At 52.3% G+C, this 16,593-nt stretch overlaps 1 protein-coding gene across 1 annotated transcript in view; it reads left to right on the plus strand.

Moving 5' to 3' along the window:
* LOC112407131 (protein Shroom2-like) overlaps positions 1–16,593 on the plus strand; it is a 131,329-nt gene that overhangs the window by 97,653 nt on the left and 17,083 nt on the right. Inside the window, exon 6 of the mRNA XM_024756307.1 lies at positions 22–500. Coding sequence (XP_024612075.1) covers positions 22–500 — 479 coding nt within the window. The remainder of the gene's footprint in view (positions 1–21; positions 501–16,593) is intronic.

The following is a 16,593-nucleotide window of genomic DNA, read 5'->3' on the forward strand; positions in this document are numbered from 1 at the left end:
TGCACGCCCCGCGCATCGCAGGCCGGAGGCGCTTCACGGCCGAGCAGAAACTGAAGTCCTACTCCGAGCCCGAGAAGATGAACGAGGTGGGGCTCGCGGGGGATGAGCGCCCGCGCCAGCGACCCGCACCTCCCGACGAGACCGTGCGCACCTTTGCCGACAGGTGGAAGTTTTTTGAGGAAACCAGCAAGCCCGTAGGCCAGCGGTCGGGGCTGAGGCCGGCACCCTGTGGGTTCCCCAAGGAGAAGCCAGAGAGGCCTTGGACGGCGGGCCCCGGAAAGGAGGGAAAGGTGGGGAGATCAGACCCGCCTCAGAGGCTGGGAACCTTTGCAGAGTATCAAGCCTCGTGGAGGGAACAGAGGAAAGCCCCGGAAGCCAGGAGTTCTGGGAGGTACCACTCGGCAGACAACATCCTGGACGTGGGTCTGGACCAACACGAGAGGCCACAGTACATCCACGGAAGGTCCCGGTCGTCGCCCTCGACCGACCTCTACAAGCAGGTAAGCGTCCTGCAGGGAGCCAGGACAGAGCCACCGCAATCCCATCTTAAGGTGCGTATAGGACAGCCCCAGGATATCATGGCCCATTGCCGTTGTGACTTGTGTCCAGCTGTCTGAGCGTTTACGTGCACCAGCTTTTCTAGTATCAGCACCTGGGGACAGAGGCGATACACTCATGACAATTGCGAGTGCCCTGTTTTCGCCCACGTCTCGAGTTCCCAGCCTCATTGTCAGCTCTCGCTGAAGCGTTCTTTCCCTTTGATTAGCTTGCCCTTAATATACAAAGGGAAGAAATTGGGGGAGATGATAGAAAATGGCAAGCTCTCCTCCGAAATTACAAGGGGTGCTTTATAGCAAGGCTTAAGGCAACACGTGATGGTTTCCAAACCTTGATGTCACTTGATGCTATTAGTTTTCTTCTTAGTCCCTTTTTGTGGTGAAATATCTTTAAAGGTTGTTCAGGGGCAAATGTAATTGAAAATGCAGTGCGTTAAACTATTTCACTTTTTTTTTAAAGTAGGAGTTTTGATGGTGAAAGTTGATGGGAAGCTTTCTGAAAAGCCACACATTTGTATCCATACCTCAAAGTCCATAGTCAGTCTCCCTCTCCCACTCTCTCTGCTTTTTCTCCCCCTTCCATCTGCATTTGTACATTTCAAAGAAAAGATTCTCTCCAGCATCAGATGGAGGTTCTTTTAAGAAAAACCAGCCATCGGTTTGTTACACAATAATGAACGTCCGCATGTGAAGACAGGCGCAGGTTTCTGTGTGGCCCCCTGGTGCACAAAGGCCTGCAAACACCGTGACCGTGTGCCCATGCCCCGTGCCGTGTGACCTCTGAGAATTCCATGCTTGATCGGTCGTGAAACAAGGCTCCCAGACTCCAGGTCCTGGGGCTTGAGGTTTCGCTGCAGGGAGCCGTGACCAGCTGGGTTTGATTTGATTAGGGTTTGGGGGCCAGTGTGTCAACACAGGTTTATGACCCTCACGTAGGAGTTCTGCTTCCTGCCCAGAGCCGAAGGGGACGCAGGGTCTTGTTGAGTCTTTTTGATGAGACGCTTTGGAGAGCCGGGCTCGCGGGTCCCGTGGCCGGCTGACGGCGGGCGGCGTCACTGCCTTCGTGGTGCGGGCTCACAGGGCGAACCCACAATGAAGGGTTCGTGATCACAGAGGTCTCGGAGGCGGCAGCTTGATGACCGGGTGTCTCATTGTGCCACCCTTGGCAGGAAGCTTCTGTGGAAGTGCGACGGCAAACGGAGGACCCCGGTGCGCGCAGAGAGCTTTCTTCCTCAGTCCAGGCCGAGGAGGGACGCCCCACCCCAAGGTAGGAGACTCTTGGACTTGGGGTTACTGAGAAGGCGTCTTGGGGTGGGCTGCATTATGGTGGGTGAGTGCTTGGGTGTCCGGTTTCCGCCAGACCTGAAGTGGCCACTAACCAGGTTCAACTTCCAGCGTCCCCAGGACCAAGCCCTCAGCCCTACACCACTGCCGGCGGGAGAAGCATCCCCAGGGCGGGGACGCTGTGAATGCCATCGTGGCATTTTTGGTTCTTAAAACAGCTGCTGTGTTTTCCGTACAGTAAAGTTCTTTATGTTCACGGAACGAGAAACCCAGTGTAGTGGCTTGAATGACATGCTTTATCCAGAGCGGCCATCTGACGGGATGCTTTAACATCGAGGGCACAGCTGGGTTGCTGGGTCTGGAAATCCACATTGTCTGGAAGGATTGTTAGTCAAAGGACTAGGGCAAGCCTTTCTCAATTGGCCTTATTTACTGACTTAATGTTGAGCTTTAAAATAGAAATCGAGTCGGTTGGCTCCCCAAGAGGGGATCAGAGCATCTGAAAGAACGGAATGGCAGCAGTATTACAGTCACGTGCCCTGATTCTCCAGTGTGTCCAGTGTAGCTGTGTCGCTGCAGTGAGGGTGGAATTTAGGTGAAATACATAAGTGTCGTCTGGACCCTTATCCACAAGGAGGGCGGGGGAGGGAAGTGTAGGTCACTGCAGGAACTGGGGTACGACCTTATTTTAAAAGGGCTGATGGAAGAATGGAAGCAAATTTGTACACAGTAGGGTCGCTGAGTGCATACTTTTCTGTTCCTTGAGCATCTCTGGGAGTTGGCGTACCGCTCAAATTAAACACCAACCTCAAAATTGAAGATTCTGTCCCAGAGATGACCGGTTTAAATGCTTGCTTTTGAGAGCCTTACGTAACGGGGTTTTATTTCATTTGGCTCTAAGCTGAGCGCTGCTGGCCTTGAACAAGAGTGTCGGTGGCTCTGAGGGAGCAGGCGTGGTGGTCTGTGTGTGCGTAGGTAGGATATGGTCGCAGTTACTTACCAGTCTGCACGGCCAAGGCCAGAGACCCCTGGGTGAGAGAGGAAGGTCCGTGAATAACACACGTACAGAGCTGAGCTGTGTCTGAGCGGCACAGTCAGAGCTCCATGGCTCTGGATTGCGAGCAGCTCACGTGCCAAGTGACAGCTGTCCTCTTTATCAAAGCCACTTCCGGGCCCTGCTGCCGTCGTGAGAGTGCGTGCTGTGCTGCGGTGCGGTGCGGCGGGGACGCTCCCCGCACACTCGAGCGCGGGCTTCGCTGCTGCACGGAGACCTCGGGCGTTTATCCTGCAGAGACACGCATGTGCTGCTTGGAGTTCAGCTCTCCTGCTGTGAAGGGTCATAACACATGGCTTCTAACGTACATACCGTGTGTGTGCGTGCGCGCGCACGTGTGCGGTAACGGTACTGTCGGCAGCGGAGGGGTCACGGGAACGGGGGAGGAACGCCATGCTGCCTGTTTCACGGCTGTGTCTTCTGGCAGGCTGCGTAACCACTCTGACGGAACGAGTTCCAGAGCTTTCTGCTTTTGAGCTGCAAACCCAGCAATTTTCAGAATCATTGTGTGTGCTTTTAAAGAGTGGTGAGACTCAGTGAAATCCTAGATTAGGGATGTCGAAGAGGCGTTTTGTTTTTTTTTTTTTTTTTTTTTTTTTTGAGAAAATGTTTATCTTCTGAAGGAGCAGCGAGGAAGAGTGCCCTTGATACATTAAATGGGAGAAAAAAGAAATGAAAATGCAGGCAGGGACTGTCCTTTGCTCACCAAAACCCAATCTATAATGCAAAGATTTAAAGATGCCCAGTGTTTTGCATACATTCATGTAACGTATCTGTGTAAAGAAATCGAATCGCTGATCTGTCAATGGGAACACGATGATGAAGACTGGCTTCTGTTGTGATGCCAGAAGAGCGTCGAGAGAACATTTATGCAGCAAATCGAACTGAGAACATTTTTGTGAGGTTCAGGATTCTGTGTTCCAGATAAAGTAGGACAGAGGTTCTGCCCCAGGGGACCTCCCAGCGTAGGGGGGACGGAGAGACACCAACACTCGGCACTGAAGCGATGACGCGTAATTGTCATCTTTGTGAAAAGTCACAGGATGGTTCAGAATCTCGGAGGGACGAGGGTGAGGCGACTTCTGCCTGGAGGTTGTGGACACGGTGGTGGGGTTTGAGCAGGACCCAGGCCCTCGGGAGAAGATCTGGCAGTGTTTGCTTACCTCCGGCTGTGTTCGCAGGGGAGTGGCCTCCTCAACCATCATGTTTCCAGAGCCAGCGTCCACTGTTTTTGGAGGTTTTGCGCCAGATCTCCAAGCTCAGGTGTCCTGACTCACGGCAGTCTGCTCCCTGCCCCAGTGTTACGGGGACCTTGAGAGCTCGGGGTAGCAGTTTGCGTGGGCTGCCTTGGCAAACTGCCGGGGTCTGGGCGGCACCAGCAACAGACAGGTATTTATTTATTTATTTTTTTGTGGTACGCGGGCCTCTCCCGTTGTGGAGCACAGGCTCCGGACGCGCAGGCTCAGCGGTCAGGGCTCACGGGCCCAGCCACTCTGCGGCATGTGGGATCCTCCCGGACCGGGGCACGAACCCGTGTCCCCTGCATCGGCAGGCGGACTCTCAACCAGTGCGCCACCAGGGAAGCCCCAGACGGTTATTTTCTCACAGCTTTGGAGGCCTGAGTCTAAGCTCCAGGTGCTGGCAGGGTAGGTGTCTCCCAGGGCCTCTCTCGGGGTCTTGCAAGCGGCTGCCGTCTCCCTGTGTCCTCACCTGGTCTTCCCTCTGTGTGTGTCTCTGTCCTGATCTCTTCTTAGAAGGACACCAGCCAGATTGGATTAGGGTCCACCCCCATGCCCTCATTTTGCCTTAATCACCTCTTGAAAGAGCTTCATTCTATCACCTTCTGAAGTCCTGGGGGGTTAGGACTTCAAGGTATGAAGGGGAGAGCAGAGTTAGCTCGTAATACTAGGAGGAGTGTCTCTGCTTCTCTCTAACGCCTTTAACCAGTTCTGTCTGCTGTGTCCACTCTCTCAGGAAGTGTCCTTTCATTGTCCAGACAAGGTCACACCTGATGTCCTAGCGTTTAAAATGAAGGAGCTGTCATCCTAGCGAGCAGCTGGTGAAGAGGGGGAAACAGTGAAGCCCCTTTGGAGGGCTGTTGCCGGCGTGGAGTTGCACACACCTTCTGGTGGGTAATTCCCTTTCTAAGAGTGACCTTCTGAGTAGACGCCCATCGCCCTGTAAACAGCGTATGGGGACCCGGGGCTTCTGGTGCCGCCTCTGCCGCTTCTCATGGAGCTGCCCCCTCGCCGGCTGCGCTCTCCCTGCCTGGGTGGCTGGTAGCGCCCCTGGCAGACCCTGGGCAGAGTGGAGGTGGGGCTCTGTGCTCCTTCTGGATCGTCCATGTTGGCATGACCTGCTTGCTGAAGTTGTATTGAGGAGTTTAGTATACATGACAGTACAGTACATGAAGCGGGCTTTCCGTGCCCGTTAGAGGGGAGTCACCAGCATCTTGGACTTGGTGGCCAGTGTTGTGTTTTAAGCCTTGTAAGGAAGCTAAGTTTTACCACATGGGGTTCGTGCCCCTCACACGTGAGGGTCTTCTAGAGGACTGCGTCTGGGGGGCTCTGCAGACAGGTCTTGTAGGGGAAGAGCCCGGGAGGCTGTGGCCACTGGCAGGTTCTCACTCCCCAGCCTTCTCCCGGCCATTTCTGCCCCCATAGGAGCTGCCGCCAGCAGGCTGGCTCTGACCTGCAGGCTTGTATTTTGTTGCGACAGATGGGAGAGGAGGGGCGGGGGGAGAATAAGAATAAATCCTAAATCCCGCTGACAGCCAGAAGGTGGAGTCTGTATGAAATCGAGCTCTTTCATTTCACGTGGAATTCATCAGCGAGCTAAGCCCACCTGAGGATCACCTTCCTGCACTTTTGCCCTGAGAGGTGATTTGCGGTACAGAGCTCGATGCCAGGACTGATTTCCATTTACTCCACACGCTGCTTGCAAGTAGGTTTCAGAGTGAGAGCGTTGCCATCCGAGTTGCACCCCTCATTTGTTGCTTTGGGGGAGACGTTTACTTCTCCTGGCCTTCAGTTAGCTAAGGGGCAGTTGAAGCTTTCCATTCTGAACTGCTGTGCTGGGTAATTAGGAAGCCCACGCTGGCATGATCACAAGGTGAACCTCAAGCTTGGAAGTTTTCTGGGGTGGAGCCCGGCATCGGCACAGCTTCCTCTCGGGCAGTGCACTGTCTCCCGTGCCCAGAGCCCTTGCTGAGACACAGACCTCCGTCCTCCCAGAGGTGAAAAGCAGCGGCTGTCAGAAGACCCTGGGCCCGGGCTCCAGTGGTGTGTTTCTACGTCTGGCTTTGTGACACTTTCCCCTTGCGTTTATACCCGCGTGGCTTCAGGAAGATCAGAGTCAGGACAAGGCACAGCAGATTGTTTACCGGCCGGCTTGGTCTCGTGACTGCACGCTATTCTCAAGGACGCGTTGTTAGGCGGTGGTTTGAGGGTTCCAGGGCTTGGGGCCCCGGAGCAGAAAGTGAGGCCAGAGAGCCAGGCCCACGGAGCAGTGACGTGTGGGCAGAGACCGTGCCGAAATGTTAACCACTGCGGCGCCGAGGGACAGCGATGGAGACTGGACCCGGGCACCTGAGTTCCGGACGCGGCGGGGAAGCGGTCCTCCGCAGACCCCACTTGTGAAGGCAGCTTCTGCCCTCTGAGAGGGTTCTGACACACGTCGGCTGATTGCCCCGGTGGCTGCATGCGAGTCCTTTGTTGGGGGCGGGGGTGGGGGAGGGAAAAGCCAAGAGTCCACAGCCCCTCTTCTTGGATGGAGAGACTTCCACAGCTGTTTGACAGGATCCTCTGCTCTTTTATCCTCTGGTCTCCTTTCTTCTCAGTTGACTCCGGTCTTCAAAGCTCAAACCCTTGGGACTTCCCTGGTGGTGCAGTGGTTAAGAATCCGCCTGCCAAGGCAGGGGACACAGGTTTGATCCCTGGTCCGGGAAGATCCCACATGCCGCGGAGCAGCTGAGCCCGCGAGCCACAACTACTGAGCCTGCACGCCACAGCTACTGAAGCCCATGCGCCTTAGAGCCCACGCACCGCAACTACCGATCCCGTGCTCTAGAGCCCTCGAGTCACAACTACTGAGCCTGCGTGCTGCAACTGCTGAAGCCCGCGCACCTAGAGTTATGCTCTGCAACAAGAGAAGCCACCACATTGAGAAGCCCGCACACCGCAAGGAAGGGTAGCCCCTGCTCGCCTCAACTAGAGAAAGTCCGTGCGTAGCAACAAAGACCCAACGCAGCCAAAAAAAAAAGCTCAAACCCTTGTCAGTTGCCCTTGGTCAAACTTGCACATACAGGTTATCTTTGCTGTTTTTGCCTTTCTCCAGAAACCCACAAGAACACACCGACACTCATCATCTCCTTTTGATCCTTCCACCCATGCTTCTTTGCTCAATGCCGTGTTTTAAGTCAACGTACCATGGTTTAGGGCTGGGATGACCTGCAAGGCGGCCATGTGGGTTTAAGTATACCTTACGTTAATGCTCTTCGCGGTGGCAGGGGTGTCGGCAAAGTCTCCTCTGACTGCATTTGAGACGATCTTTGCTGCCTTTCAGTTCTTCTAGACTCTTCTGGCTCGTTGTCTCATTAAAGTGCTTTCCTCTTGGCTAAAACCGAATTGTCGGGACTTCCCTGGTGGTCCAGTGGTTAAGAATCCGCCTCCCAACGCAGGGGACACAGGTTTGATCCCTGGTCGGGGACCTAAGATCCCACGTGCCGCGGGGCAGCCAAGCCTGAGCAAAAGAACCGAATTGTCAAGGACCAGGTCTCTGATTCCCGTTTCTTCTAATGGGACCGAGCGTGGCGCCCTTCTTAATCCTAATGTAGTAGACTTTCATACCGTTAATGGGTGAAGTCATGCGTCTTAATCCAGGCTGCGTGGTGGATCCATGTTGGGAACACGAACACGTGTCCTCCGTGAGCCGTGAACACCGACCTGTGGTTCCTCCCCTGTGGAAGGTACGGCCTGTGGGAGGCACCGCAGCATTCTTGCAGGGTGGAAACGAGATCGAGCTTCGTTGCAGAAGTGGACGTGGCAGAGCCACGTTAGGATGAAAACTTGCTTCCCAGAGCCGATCGAGGGCATCCCTGATGACTGGGAGGGTCGTGGTTGAGTCCACGTATCCTTCTCGCACCTGCCTCTCACCAGGCCTTCTTGAGCAATGTTCGGGAACTTTGGAGACCAGGTACCAGACGCAGGCTTTTCTCTCTTGGGCAAGGATGAGGCAGCTTAACTGCAGTAGGTTTCTCCTGGGTTCCTTTCTGTCTGTGTCGGCATTTGATATTAGAACTCTGAAATCATTGTCTGAAGACCAGCGGGCAGTGAGTCTCGGGCCCACCGAGGTCAGGCTCCCTGACAAGATGGCTTCGAGGACCGGACACCTGTCCAGTTTGACCTCCGTCCCTTGGGACTCACAGGCTTTGTAGGTGTCTGTATGTTGGGTCACGTTGGCTGCTGTCTGTGAGGTTCCTGTAAATGACTTGCTTTAATTTTTAAGTTACGCGAAGTAACTTATGCTGCTGTATTTAAAGTGGGTAACCAACAAGGGCCTACTGTGTGAAACAGGGAACTCTGCTCACTATTATGTCACAACCTAAATGGGAAAACAATCTGGAAAAGGAGTAGATAAAACTTAATCACTTTGCTCTACACCTGAAACTAATGCAGCATTGTTATTCAACTAGACTCCAACATAAAATAAACGTTTAAAAACATAAAATAAAAAATAAGTAACTTACGCTTTTTTTGCGATGGGGCTGAAAAGATTTTATTTATTTTAAAGTTTTGGTGGGATCCACGTAATGTAAAGTTCAGCATTTGAGTGTATATGATTCAGTAACACTTCATACATTCACAGCATTGGGCATCCTTCCCCACCATCTAGTTCCAGAAGATTTTCATCACCCCAAAAGGAGACCTTGTACTCCTCGAGTGGTCACTCCTGAAGTGGGTTTATTATTTTTCTCCCACCCCTCCCCCCCTCTCCACTTCGCATTTTCCTTTTTTAAAAAATTATTTTTGGCTGCGTGGGCCTTCGTTGCTGCGTGCAGGCTTTCTCTAGTTGCAGAGAATGGGGGCTACTCTTTGTTGCGGTGCGCGGGCTTCTCGTCATGGGAGCTTCTCTCGTTGCGGAGCACGGGCTCTAGGCGCGTGGGCTTCCGTTGTGGCACGTGGCATGTGGCATGCAGGCTCAGTAGTTGTGGCTCGCGGGCTCTAGAGCGCAGGCTCCGTAGTTGTGGCGCACGGGCTTAGTTGCTCCGCGGCATGTGGGATCTTCCTGGATCAGTGCTCGAACCCGTGTCCCCTGCATCAAGGGCGGATTCTTAAGCACTGCGCCACCAGGGAAGTCCCGGTGAAGTGGGTTTATTTTTAAGGTTCAGTTTGAAGTGACGCCCTCTCTAGAGTTAGACTGCATTGGATACACGGCTGCCATCGGTCAGAGGTGAGGTGGACCTGCGGCTGTCAGAGTTGATTTCCTCGTACTTGGTGTGTTAAGTGGTGGTGAGACGCCTGCAGCTAGTCCCAGAGATCCGTTTTCTCATAAACGTGCTGAAGGTCCGCATGTTGAAAATAAAAAGAGTGGTTTTGCGATTTGCCTCTTAAGCAGTGTAAGGGGCATTAAAATATTTCCGAGTGGACGTGAAACGTGCGCGAAAGCGAGGAGTCGGTGGAGCACCTCGGCCACCCAGGCAGCCACCTGCTCTCCCCTGGAGGTCGCACCGCCTCCACCAGCAGCTGGAGTCAGAGGACAGGAAGGTGAAGGAGGAAGGCGGTGGCGTGGGCAGTGAGAGGGCGCGAGCCGGGAAAGTGCATGGACTTGAGGTTTTCTCAGAGGCAGCACTTGGAGCACGTGGGTTCCTGGAAAACGTGCCTGTTCTCCTTTCGAGTTGAACCTTTTGTGTCTTTATTTCCATGTGAATCTTGACACTCTTACCAGGATATCCTGGGTGATGTGCACGGTCGTGCCTGTGTGTGTGGGGAGCCCCACTGTCAGAGGTAACGAGGTTGCTGTCCTGTGCAGGGAGGAGAGAATGAGTCCAGGCTCACATGCGAACCCAGCTCTCCCGTGGAGGCGAGGGACAAGTCATCAGGGCGCCATGCCAGCAGAGCTCTAGGTCCTGTCTGTCCAGAGACGAGTGATGAGTCCTTTCGTGGCATCTGGGAACCCAGGGTAGCTGAACCCACGAGAAGTGGGGTGTCCGGAGCCACGAGAGGAAGAGTTCATTCCCAGCAAAGCCATTAAAGTCACGTTGGCTTTATAGTTCTTTTCCCACGTCACTTGCAAATCTGTTGTGTGTTATATATAGTCTATGAGCCATAAAACTAAGGAAAATAGATTTAGACACATTTAACAATACAATAAAAGGCCACGCGTTGCGTGATTCTAGTGCATGTATGCTGCCCAGAACAGGTAGATCCGTAGAGACAGAAGGGAGATGGGTGGCTGACGGGAATGAAGGCCTGAGGGAATGGCAGTCACTGCCAGGGGGTGTGGAGTCCTTGGCGGGTGAGGGGAACGCTTTGGAATTAGATAGTGGTGATGGATGCACAAGTCTGTGAATTTACTGAAAGCTACTAAATCATACGCTTCCAAAGGCTGAATTTGAGGGGATGCGAACTTCATCTCAATTTTTAAAATCTGGTCGGTGCTGAGAGTCCCCAAGAAGAAAAGGTTTTAAAATTTAAAACGAGGCCACGCGTTACCCAGGTCTGAGAGTCGCGGCTCTAGCTCGGACTTGGCAAAGGATCAGATGGTGAGTACTTTGGGCTTTAAGGACCTCAGTGTTCCTGCTTGCTGACGTCTCTGCCCTTGTAGCCCCGGAGCAGCCGTGGACAGTCCGTGAAGAGGTGGGTGTGGCTGTGTTCCCATAAAACTGGACAGAGAAGGTTTGCCAGCCCTGGGATTTGACCAAGGGCCGTAAGAGACTGGCCTTCAGTGAGCGTGCTTCCCGGACGGGGAGGTGAGGCCTGCGTGGCCGACTGTCTGGATGTTTGCAGAGAGGCTTCTCGCGTGCTTCTCTGCAGCGTGATGTCCATTCCTCTTGCCATTTTCATTTTACTGGTCTCTCCGGCCTGGTTGACGTAACTGTGGCCCGTTCACGGCACGAGCGTGTGGGAGGGCGAAGGATGCTGTTAAGCACGGGCTCCTTGGTGATGCTCTGACTCGGAGCGTTGGCATCCTTGGACTGTAAGAGCTCAGTTCAGGCGAAGTGACTTGGGGAAGGGTTGCGGCTTCGCCAGGCTTGGCCCAGCGGCCATGAGGAGTTCTTGCGGCATTTCAGTGTGCCGGGGTGCTTATCACGTTGCGTTCCCTTCTTATTTGTGGACTTCCTCGCGGACACGAATGTACTGTATCAAGTAAAGGCACATTTGTGTTCAGCTTCTTACAGGTATTTACAATGCACAGTCTTAATGGCATTAACACAGCGTAGGCTTGGAGCACCTCGTACGCCCTGATAATTACGCCTTGTTCTAGGAAACACGGATGTATGAAAACCCAACGATAAACCTTAATATTATAAAAGTGCTCCCCCTTTACAAATTGTTCATAGAGGGTGTCCTTTAAAACTGGACTCCTAGAGCAAAAGCAGCACCCAGATCCTGGTTTCTAATACGCTTCTCCATGAGGAGGACGCAGGGCTCCTTGGAGGAACGGCTGACGCTAAGGGCTGGGGCAGAGGGTGTATGCGGAACGAGTATGGAGTGTCTTGTGCCCTAAAAGTAAGGAAGTGTTCAAACAAACACAAAAACCAAAAAAACCCTGTAACAGTGAGGCTATGCTAGAGGGACAGCAGGGGCCCACATAGAGGTAGGTATGACCAAAGCTGCAATGCCATAAAGTCGTGCAGGATTATAACCCAGCGTATAAAGTATCCCTGAGTCCACCCTGGTAGGCGTAAATGATTGGGTGTATTAATAAGTGGGGGAGAAGAGAGAAATCTGTGCCGAAAAATTCCAGATCTCTGTAGATCCTCTGCCCTCAAGGGGGTGGGGGCAGAGCCCTTCATTCCTGTAATATGGGCTCCATGTGGTAACGTCGTTCCACAGAGGGCAGGGTGAACAGGCGGGGTGAAAGTCACGTGACCGAGGAGAAGCTGATGCACGCCGTACCTGACCCTGCCAGCCGGTGAGCAGACTGCTGTGTTGACGGCGTGATCCTTGGTATTGTATGGTAAGCAGGGCATTCACCTCTCGTGGCCTGCCCTCCACGTCCATAACTCCAGGGTAGTCACGACAGAAACATCAGACGCATCCCAGCGGTGCTCCTCCAAACTGTGGAGGGCATGGAAAACAAGGGCAGTCTGAGAAGCTGTGGGAGGAGCTGAAGCAGACGTGACAACTAAATGCAACGCGGTGTCCTGGCTGGGATCCTGGGACAGAAGGAGGCTCTTAGGCGAGAGTGAAGAAAGTCTGAATAAAGTGTAGACTCCAGTTAATATGAATGTACCAAGATTGGGGTCACTAGTTATGGCGAAGGTACTCGTGTCATGTGTAGACAGTAGGGGAAACTGGGGTGTAGGGTACATGGGAACATTCTCCTCTCGTTGCAATTTTTCTGTCAATCTAAAACCATTCTAAAATAAAGTGTTGAGATGTTTCGAGTTACGCAGTTTGTAAACCTCAGGAGCGTACCTTTTGAGCAGTAAGTGGGTGAAATCCCTGATCAGCCGCCAGGCTCTTACTGGATGCCTGTTACGTGGATGGCCTCACATTGTGCTCTGAGGTATAGACAGGTGTGGAGCTGGCCTGGGGTGGATGGCGCCCTCTCTTAGTGATGGGATCCTGTACTTGGTAGAATAACACGTGGAGATGAAAACTAGTGCAAAGAATGTGGGATGTGGCGGGGGGGCAGACACAGGTTCAAATTCTTACTCTCGTTCTCCGTGTGCTTGCATCAGGCCACCTAAGCTTGCTAATAACTTCCCTTTCCTGGATGATGGGATAGCCACACCAACCTTCCTTGCAGACTCACTTAAATGCCAAATGGGTGTCACACGAAGGCAGCAGCGCAGTGCTTAAAATCAAGCAGGTATGAAAAAATGGAAAAAGGCACTCTTGGTGAAATAGTGGTAACGTGGGAGATACTGCAAAGTAGCACGTGTTACTTGTTTAAATGAGGAAGAGTCGGAAGTAACCGCAGTGAATTTTGAAGACGTTGACTGAAGCAGGTGGTGAAAAGAGAGAATCCGTCCTGGAGGGTAAGTGCAGGACTGGGGAGGGTCGGGGCTGTCCGTGTGGCTGTAAGAGACCCTGGTGGGAGGGGCACTGCCTGCGTCAGGGGGCGGGAGCTGCCTTAGGAGGGGAGGTGGGGCGCGGGGACTTTCAATGCAGATCATTGTGAAGTGTCAGGGTCAGCCTGTGACCCCTTTGTGGTCTGCAGCGAATGCCTTGTACGCAGTGAAACCTCCGGAAACACTTTGTTAGTTGTTTGGGTTACGTTCCTCCTGAGTGTGTAATAAACCCCCAGATACAGAAGGACGTAAAATAGGCTGTCGAGTGTTTTTTGTTTTGTTTTGTTTTAAACGTCATTGTTTCATCTGACTTAACGGCTGTGGGATTGAACCTTGGATTGCACACGTTATACCATGGTCTAGCACAGTTAAACAGGCAAAGCTGCGTAAAATTCGTGCCGCAGGCTTTTCTGCGTTTCCTTCTTTTAAATTACAAAGAGGAAGACACCCGTGCCTTTAGGGGTTTAAAAGGGCAAGGCTTTGGGGGTTTAGGCAGAGAAGCCTTGGGAACATTTCCCCCTGAGGTCAGGAGTCGTCAGTGAGGTCACAAGGGAGCCTTGAGTCCCGGGGTTAGAGTGGGGGGGTGGGGGCGGGGCTGCGTGAACTTGACCGTCACGAGGCAGCGGGCACAGACAGGCAGGCAGACGCCGGGGCTGCCGCAGAGCGGGTCCGTGGGGCGCTGTGCTCACGGCGGGCGGAGAGGCGGTAAGAGAGCCTGGGTCCCCCTCTCGGGGCAGGGATGCTTTCCTGCCGCCGTGGCTGTGTGCCGGGCTTTGCAGCGACTCGTGCCCCTTTTGTTGTGCTGTTTTGAAGTGCAGGTGGTCAGCTCACAGGGCGGTGTGAGGCCAGCGGGAGAGGTCTGCAGACACGCTCCTCACGTGTTGTTCTGCCTGAAAGTGAACGATAATGCAGATCGGCGTGCAGAGTCCACCTGAGCTCTGCCCGTGCGCACGTGTGTGTGTGGGCACGCGAGCCCGTGCTGTGTGTGTCTGTGTGTGTGTGTGTGCTTGTACACACGTGCTGTCTTGGTCGCCTGGGTTTCTGCCCTTGGCTGAAAGCGCGCTGGAGCTAGAAGGCAGTGCCTCTCGGGACTTGCTCTGGGCGGTGAGCTGGTGTGACTGGGAGCCCTTGGTATGTGGGGCGCGCTCCACGTGAGGTCTGCAGACCTGCCTTCCCTGCGGAAGGGTCCCCCGAGGAGACCGGCGGGAGGGCGCTAGTGTTTCACGAAGACCCTTCCTTGCTTTGCCTTTTCGTTTTCCGTAGCAGTGAGAAATGAGCGTTCTCACAACGGAGGCTTTGACTGTGGATGTAGAAAGGAAATGGTGAGTCAGCCACATCAGAATGAAAAAGGCAGGGAAATCAGGTGTGCATGTTGAGTCGTGAAAAAGATGCTTGGTGGGTAAATTCACTCATCGCCTGCTGATGGCAATGAAAAAATGCAAATGGAGAAAATGGCACGGGGTGGTTCTGAGCATTTTGCAGCTTTTGCTCTGCAGTCGTGACAATTTAAAGGCAGCATTTCTTACGGGGTTTACTGTACATGTGCTGTGGGGTTTTGGGTTTTTTTTTTTTGCCTTTTATATTGTGATAAATAAAACAAGTTATTAATTTTGGCCGTATTTCTAAACGACTGAAATTGTTTTGCTTCACTAAAGCAGACTTTTGTGTGTGTGGCGGGAGTGTGCCATTTTCACAGGGAAACGGCTGCATGTATGTGGTACACAGACGCTCACACACAGTTCGGGTCTGCACTGACTGACTCACGTGGGTAGGAGTCAATCTTGAAATGACTTAGTGGTCGTGCTTAGGTGAAACGTAAAGAGGCAGAGGCGTTTGAAGAAAGGTTTTCAGAAATCTACCTGACAGCATTTATAATGAAAGAACCTGCTGTCGTATACATTGTCTGAAGACTTACACAATGAAGGCATGGAAAATGATATTTTAACACGTCGTAAAATAACTGAAGATCAGGGACAGGTTTGATGAATGGTTGACATATTTCTTTTCCTTGCAGGGCAGAATCTTTGAGGGCGTATATTATAAATATTTTTTTATGATTATGTTGCAGAAAAGTATTTGATGGCTGGTAGGAAACTGGACATCTCTGTGCAGCTTTTTGTCAAGCAGAGTGGAAAAAACATTTCACACTTTCTCTCTCTGTCTCTCTCACACACATGCCCACAAACATATACCACTTAGGGAAAAATATTTGCAGGGGTATTTTCATTCATGAATGCATGAACGAACAAAACACAGAAAAGCCATTAATAAAAGGAGTATTAGAAATCACCATGCATATTGGTGCTGACCGTGCAGGTCAGGTAAGGCTTCTCCTGCCCAGCTGGGGTGACAGACAACCCTGTAAATGTATGCTGAGGGCTGCGTGTTTGGCGTGAACCAGCTGCTCCCCCAGCCGCCTTTGGGTTTTGGAGGTTGCGGAAGCTAATACTTCATGTGGCCTGTAGAATGCATTTGCTTTACTCTCACTCCCTTGAATTCTTGGCCTCTTGTGTGCATTAAAATTTAGGAAGGTCTAGGTGGGGAAGCAGTAGAAACAAGAGGTGGTGTTTTGTGTCCACCGGATCGGCCCATCTCTCCCCGGTCAGCAGACACTCGTGTGTTCTAGCAGGCTTTCCCTCCAACAGGTTAGATAAGTCATTTGTGTGAGGCTTGTAGACATCCCTGGATGTCTGAAGAGATCCTAAAGTTATTTAGTTTTTCGACTTTGAAAAAAGACTTGCAGAATCCTTTGTATTCATTACTTAAGGTTCAGAAGGGCTTCTCGCCTGTATATCTTGGACCTCACAACATGGGTACCATGTTCATTTTACGATAAGCAAACTGGGGCTTCAGTAACTGGATTCACACAGCTTCTTAATGGAGAGCCCTTGCATGCAGTATGGCTGCTCTTTAATCTGGTGGGTTCCTGCTAAGTCCTACCACCTCGGATGTTGGAAGGTTCTCCAGATGGGCACAGCCTGCATATAGACCTGTGTAAGATGCCAAACCTCTTCTGTTATTAGCTGTCACGTCCCAGGGCCAGTGCACCAACAGTGCAGTGAGAAGGGGTTCCAGTGTGGGTTTCCGAGGCGGTGGTGTAATACAAAGACCTCTTAACCAGGCTGAGAAACGGCGGGCTCAGGTCCCAAGCCTGCGTGGACGTGACCCCCTGTTTCTTCATCCACGAAATAGGAAGTTTGGATGAAATGATTTCTGAGGACGCTTTCAGCTATCATCATTTTTGATTCTCGGGGAGAGAAGCCAGGGACTCAGATTCCCCTTAAATGACACATCCAGGCCAATGGGTTGTATTGTTGTATTCACTTGCTACCAACATTCATGTGAGTGAAGACATATATGAGATACACACATGTGTGTAGTATCTTTGAGATCCGTATGTCAATAAATGAGCTCTGCAGCAGACTTGATTTTTCTGCCTGCAGGGGTTTCTTTTTTTT

This window comes from Neophocaena asiaeorientalis, unplaced genomic scaffold, assembly GCF_003031525.2.
Source record: "Neophocaena asiaeorientalis asiaeorientalis breed wild unplaced genomic scaffold, Neophocaena_asiaeorientalis_V1.1 scaffold69, whole genome shotgun sequence".
In the NCBI taxonomy this organism is placed as follows: domain Eukaryota; kingdom Metazoa; phylum Chordata; class Mammalia; order Artiodactyla; family Phocoenidae; genus Neophocaena; species Neophocaena asiaeorientalis.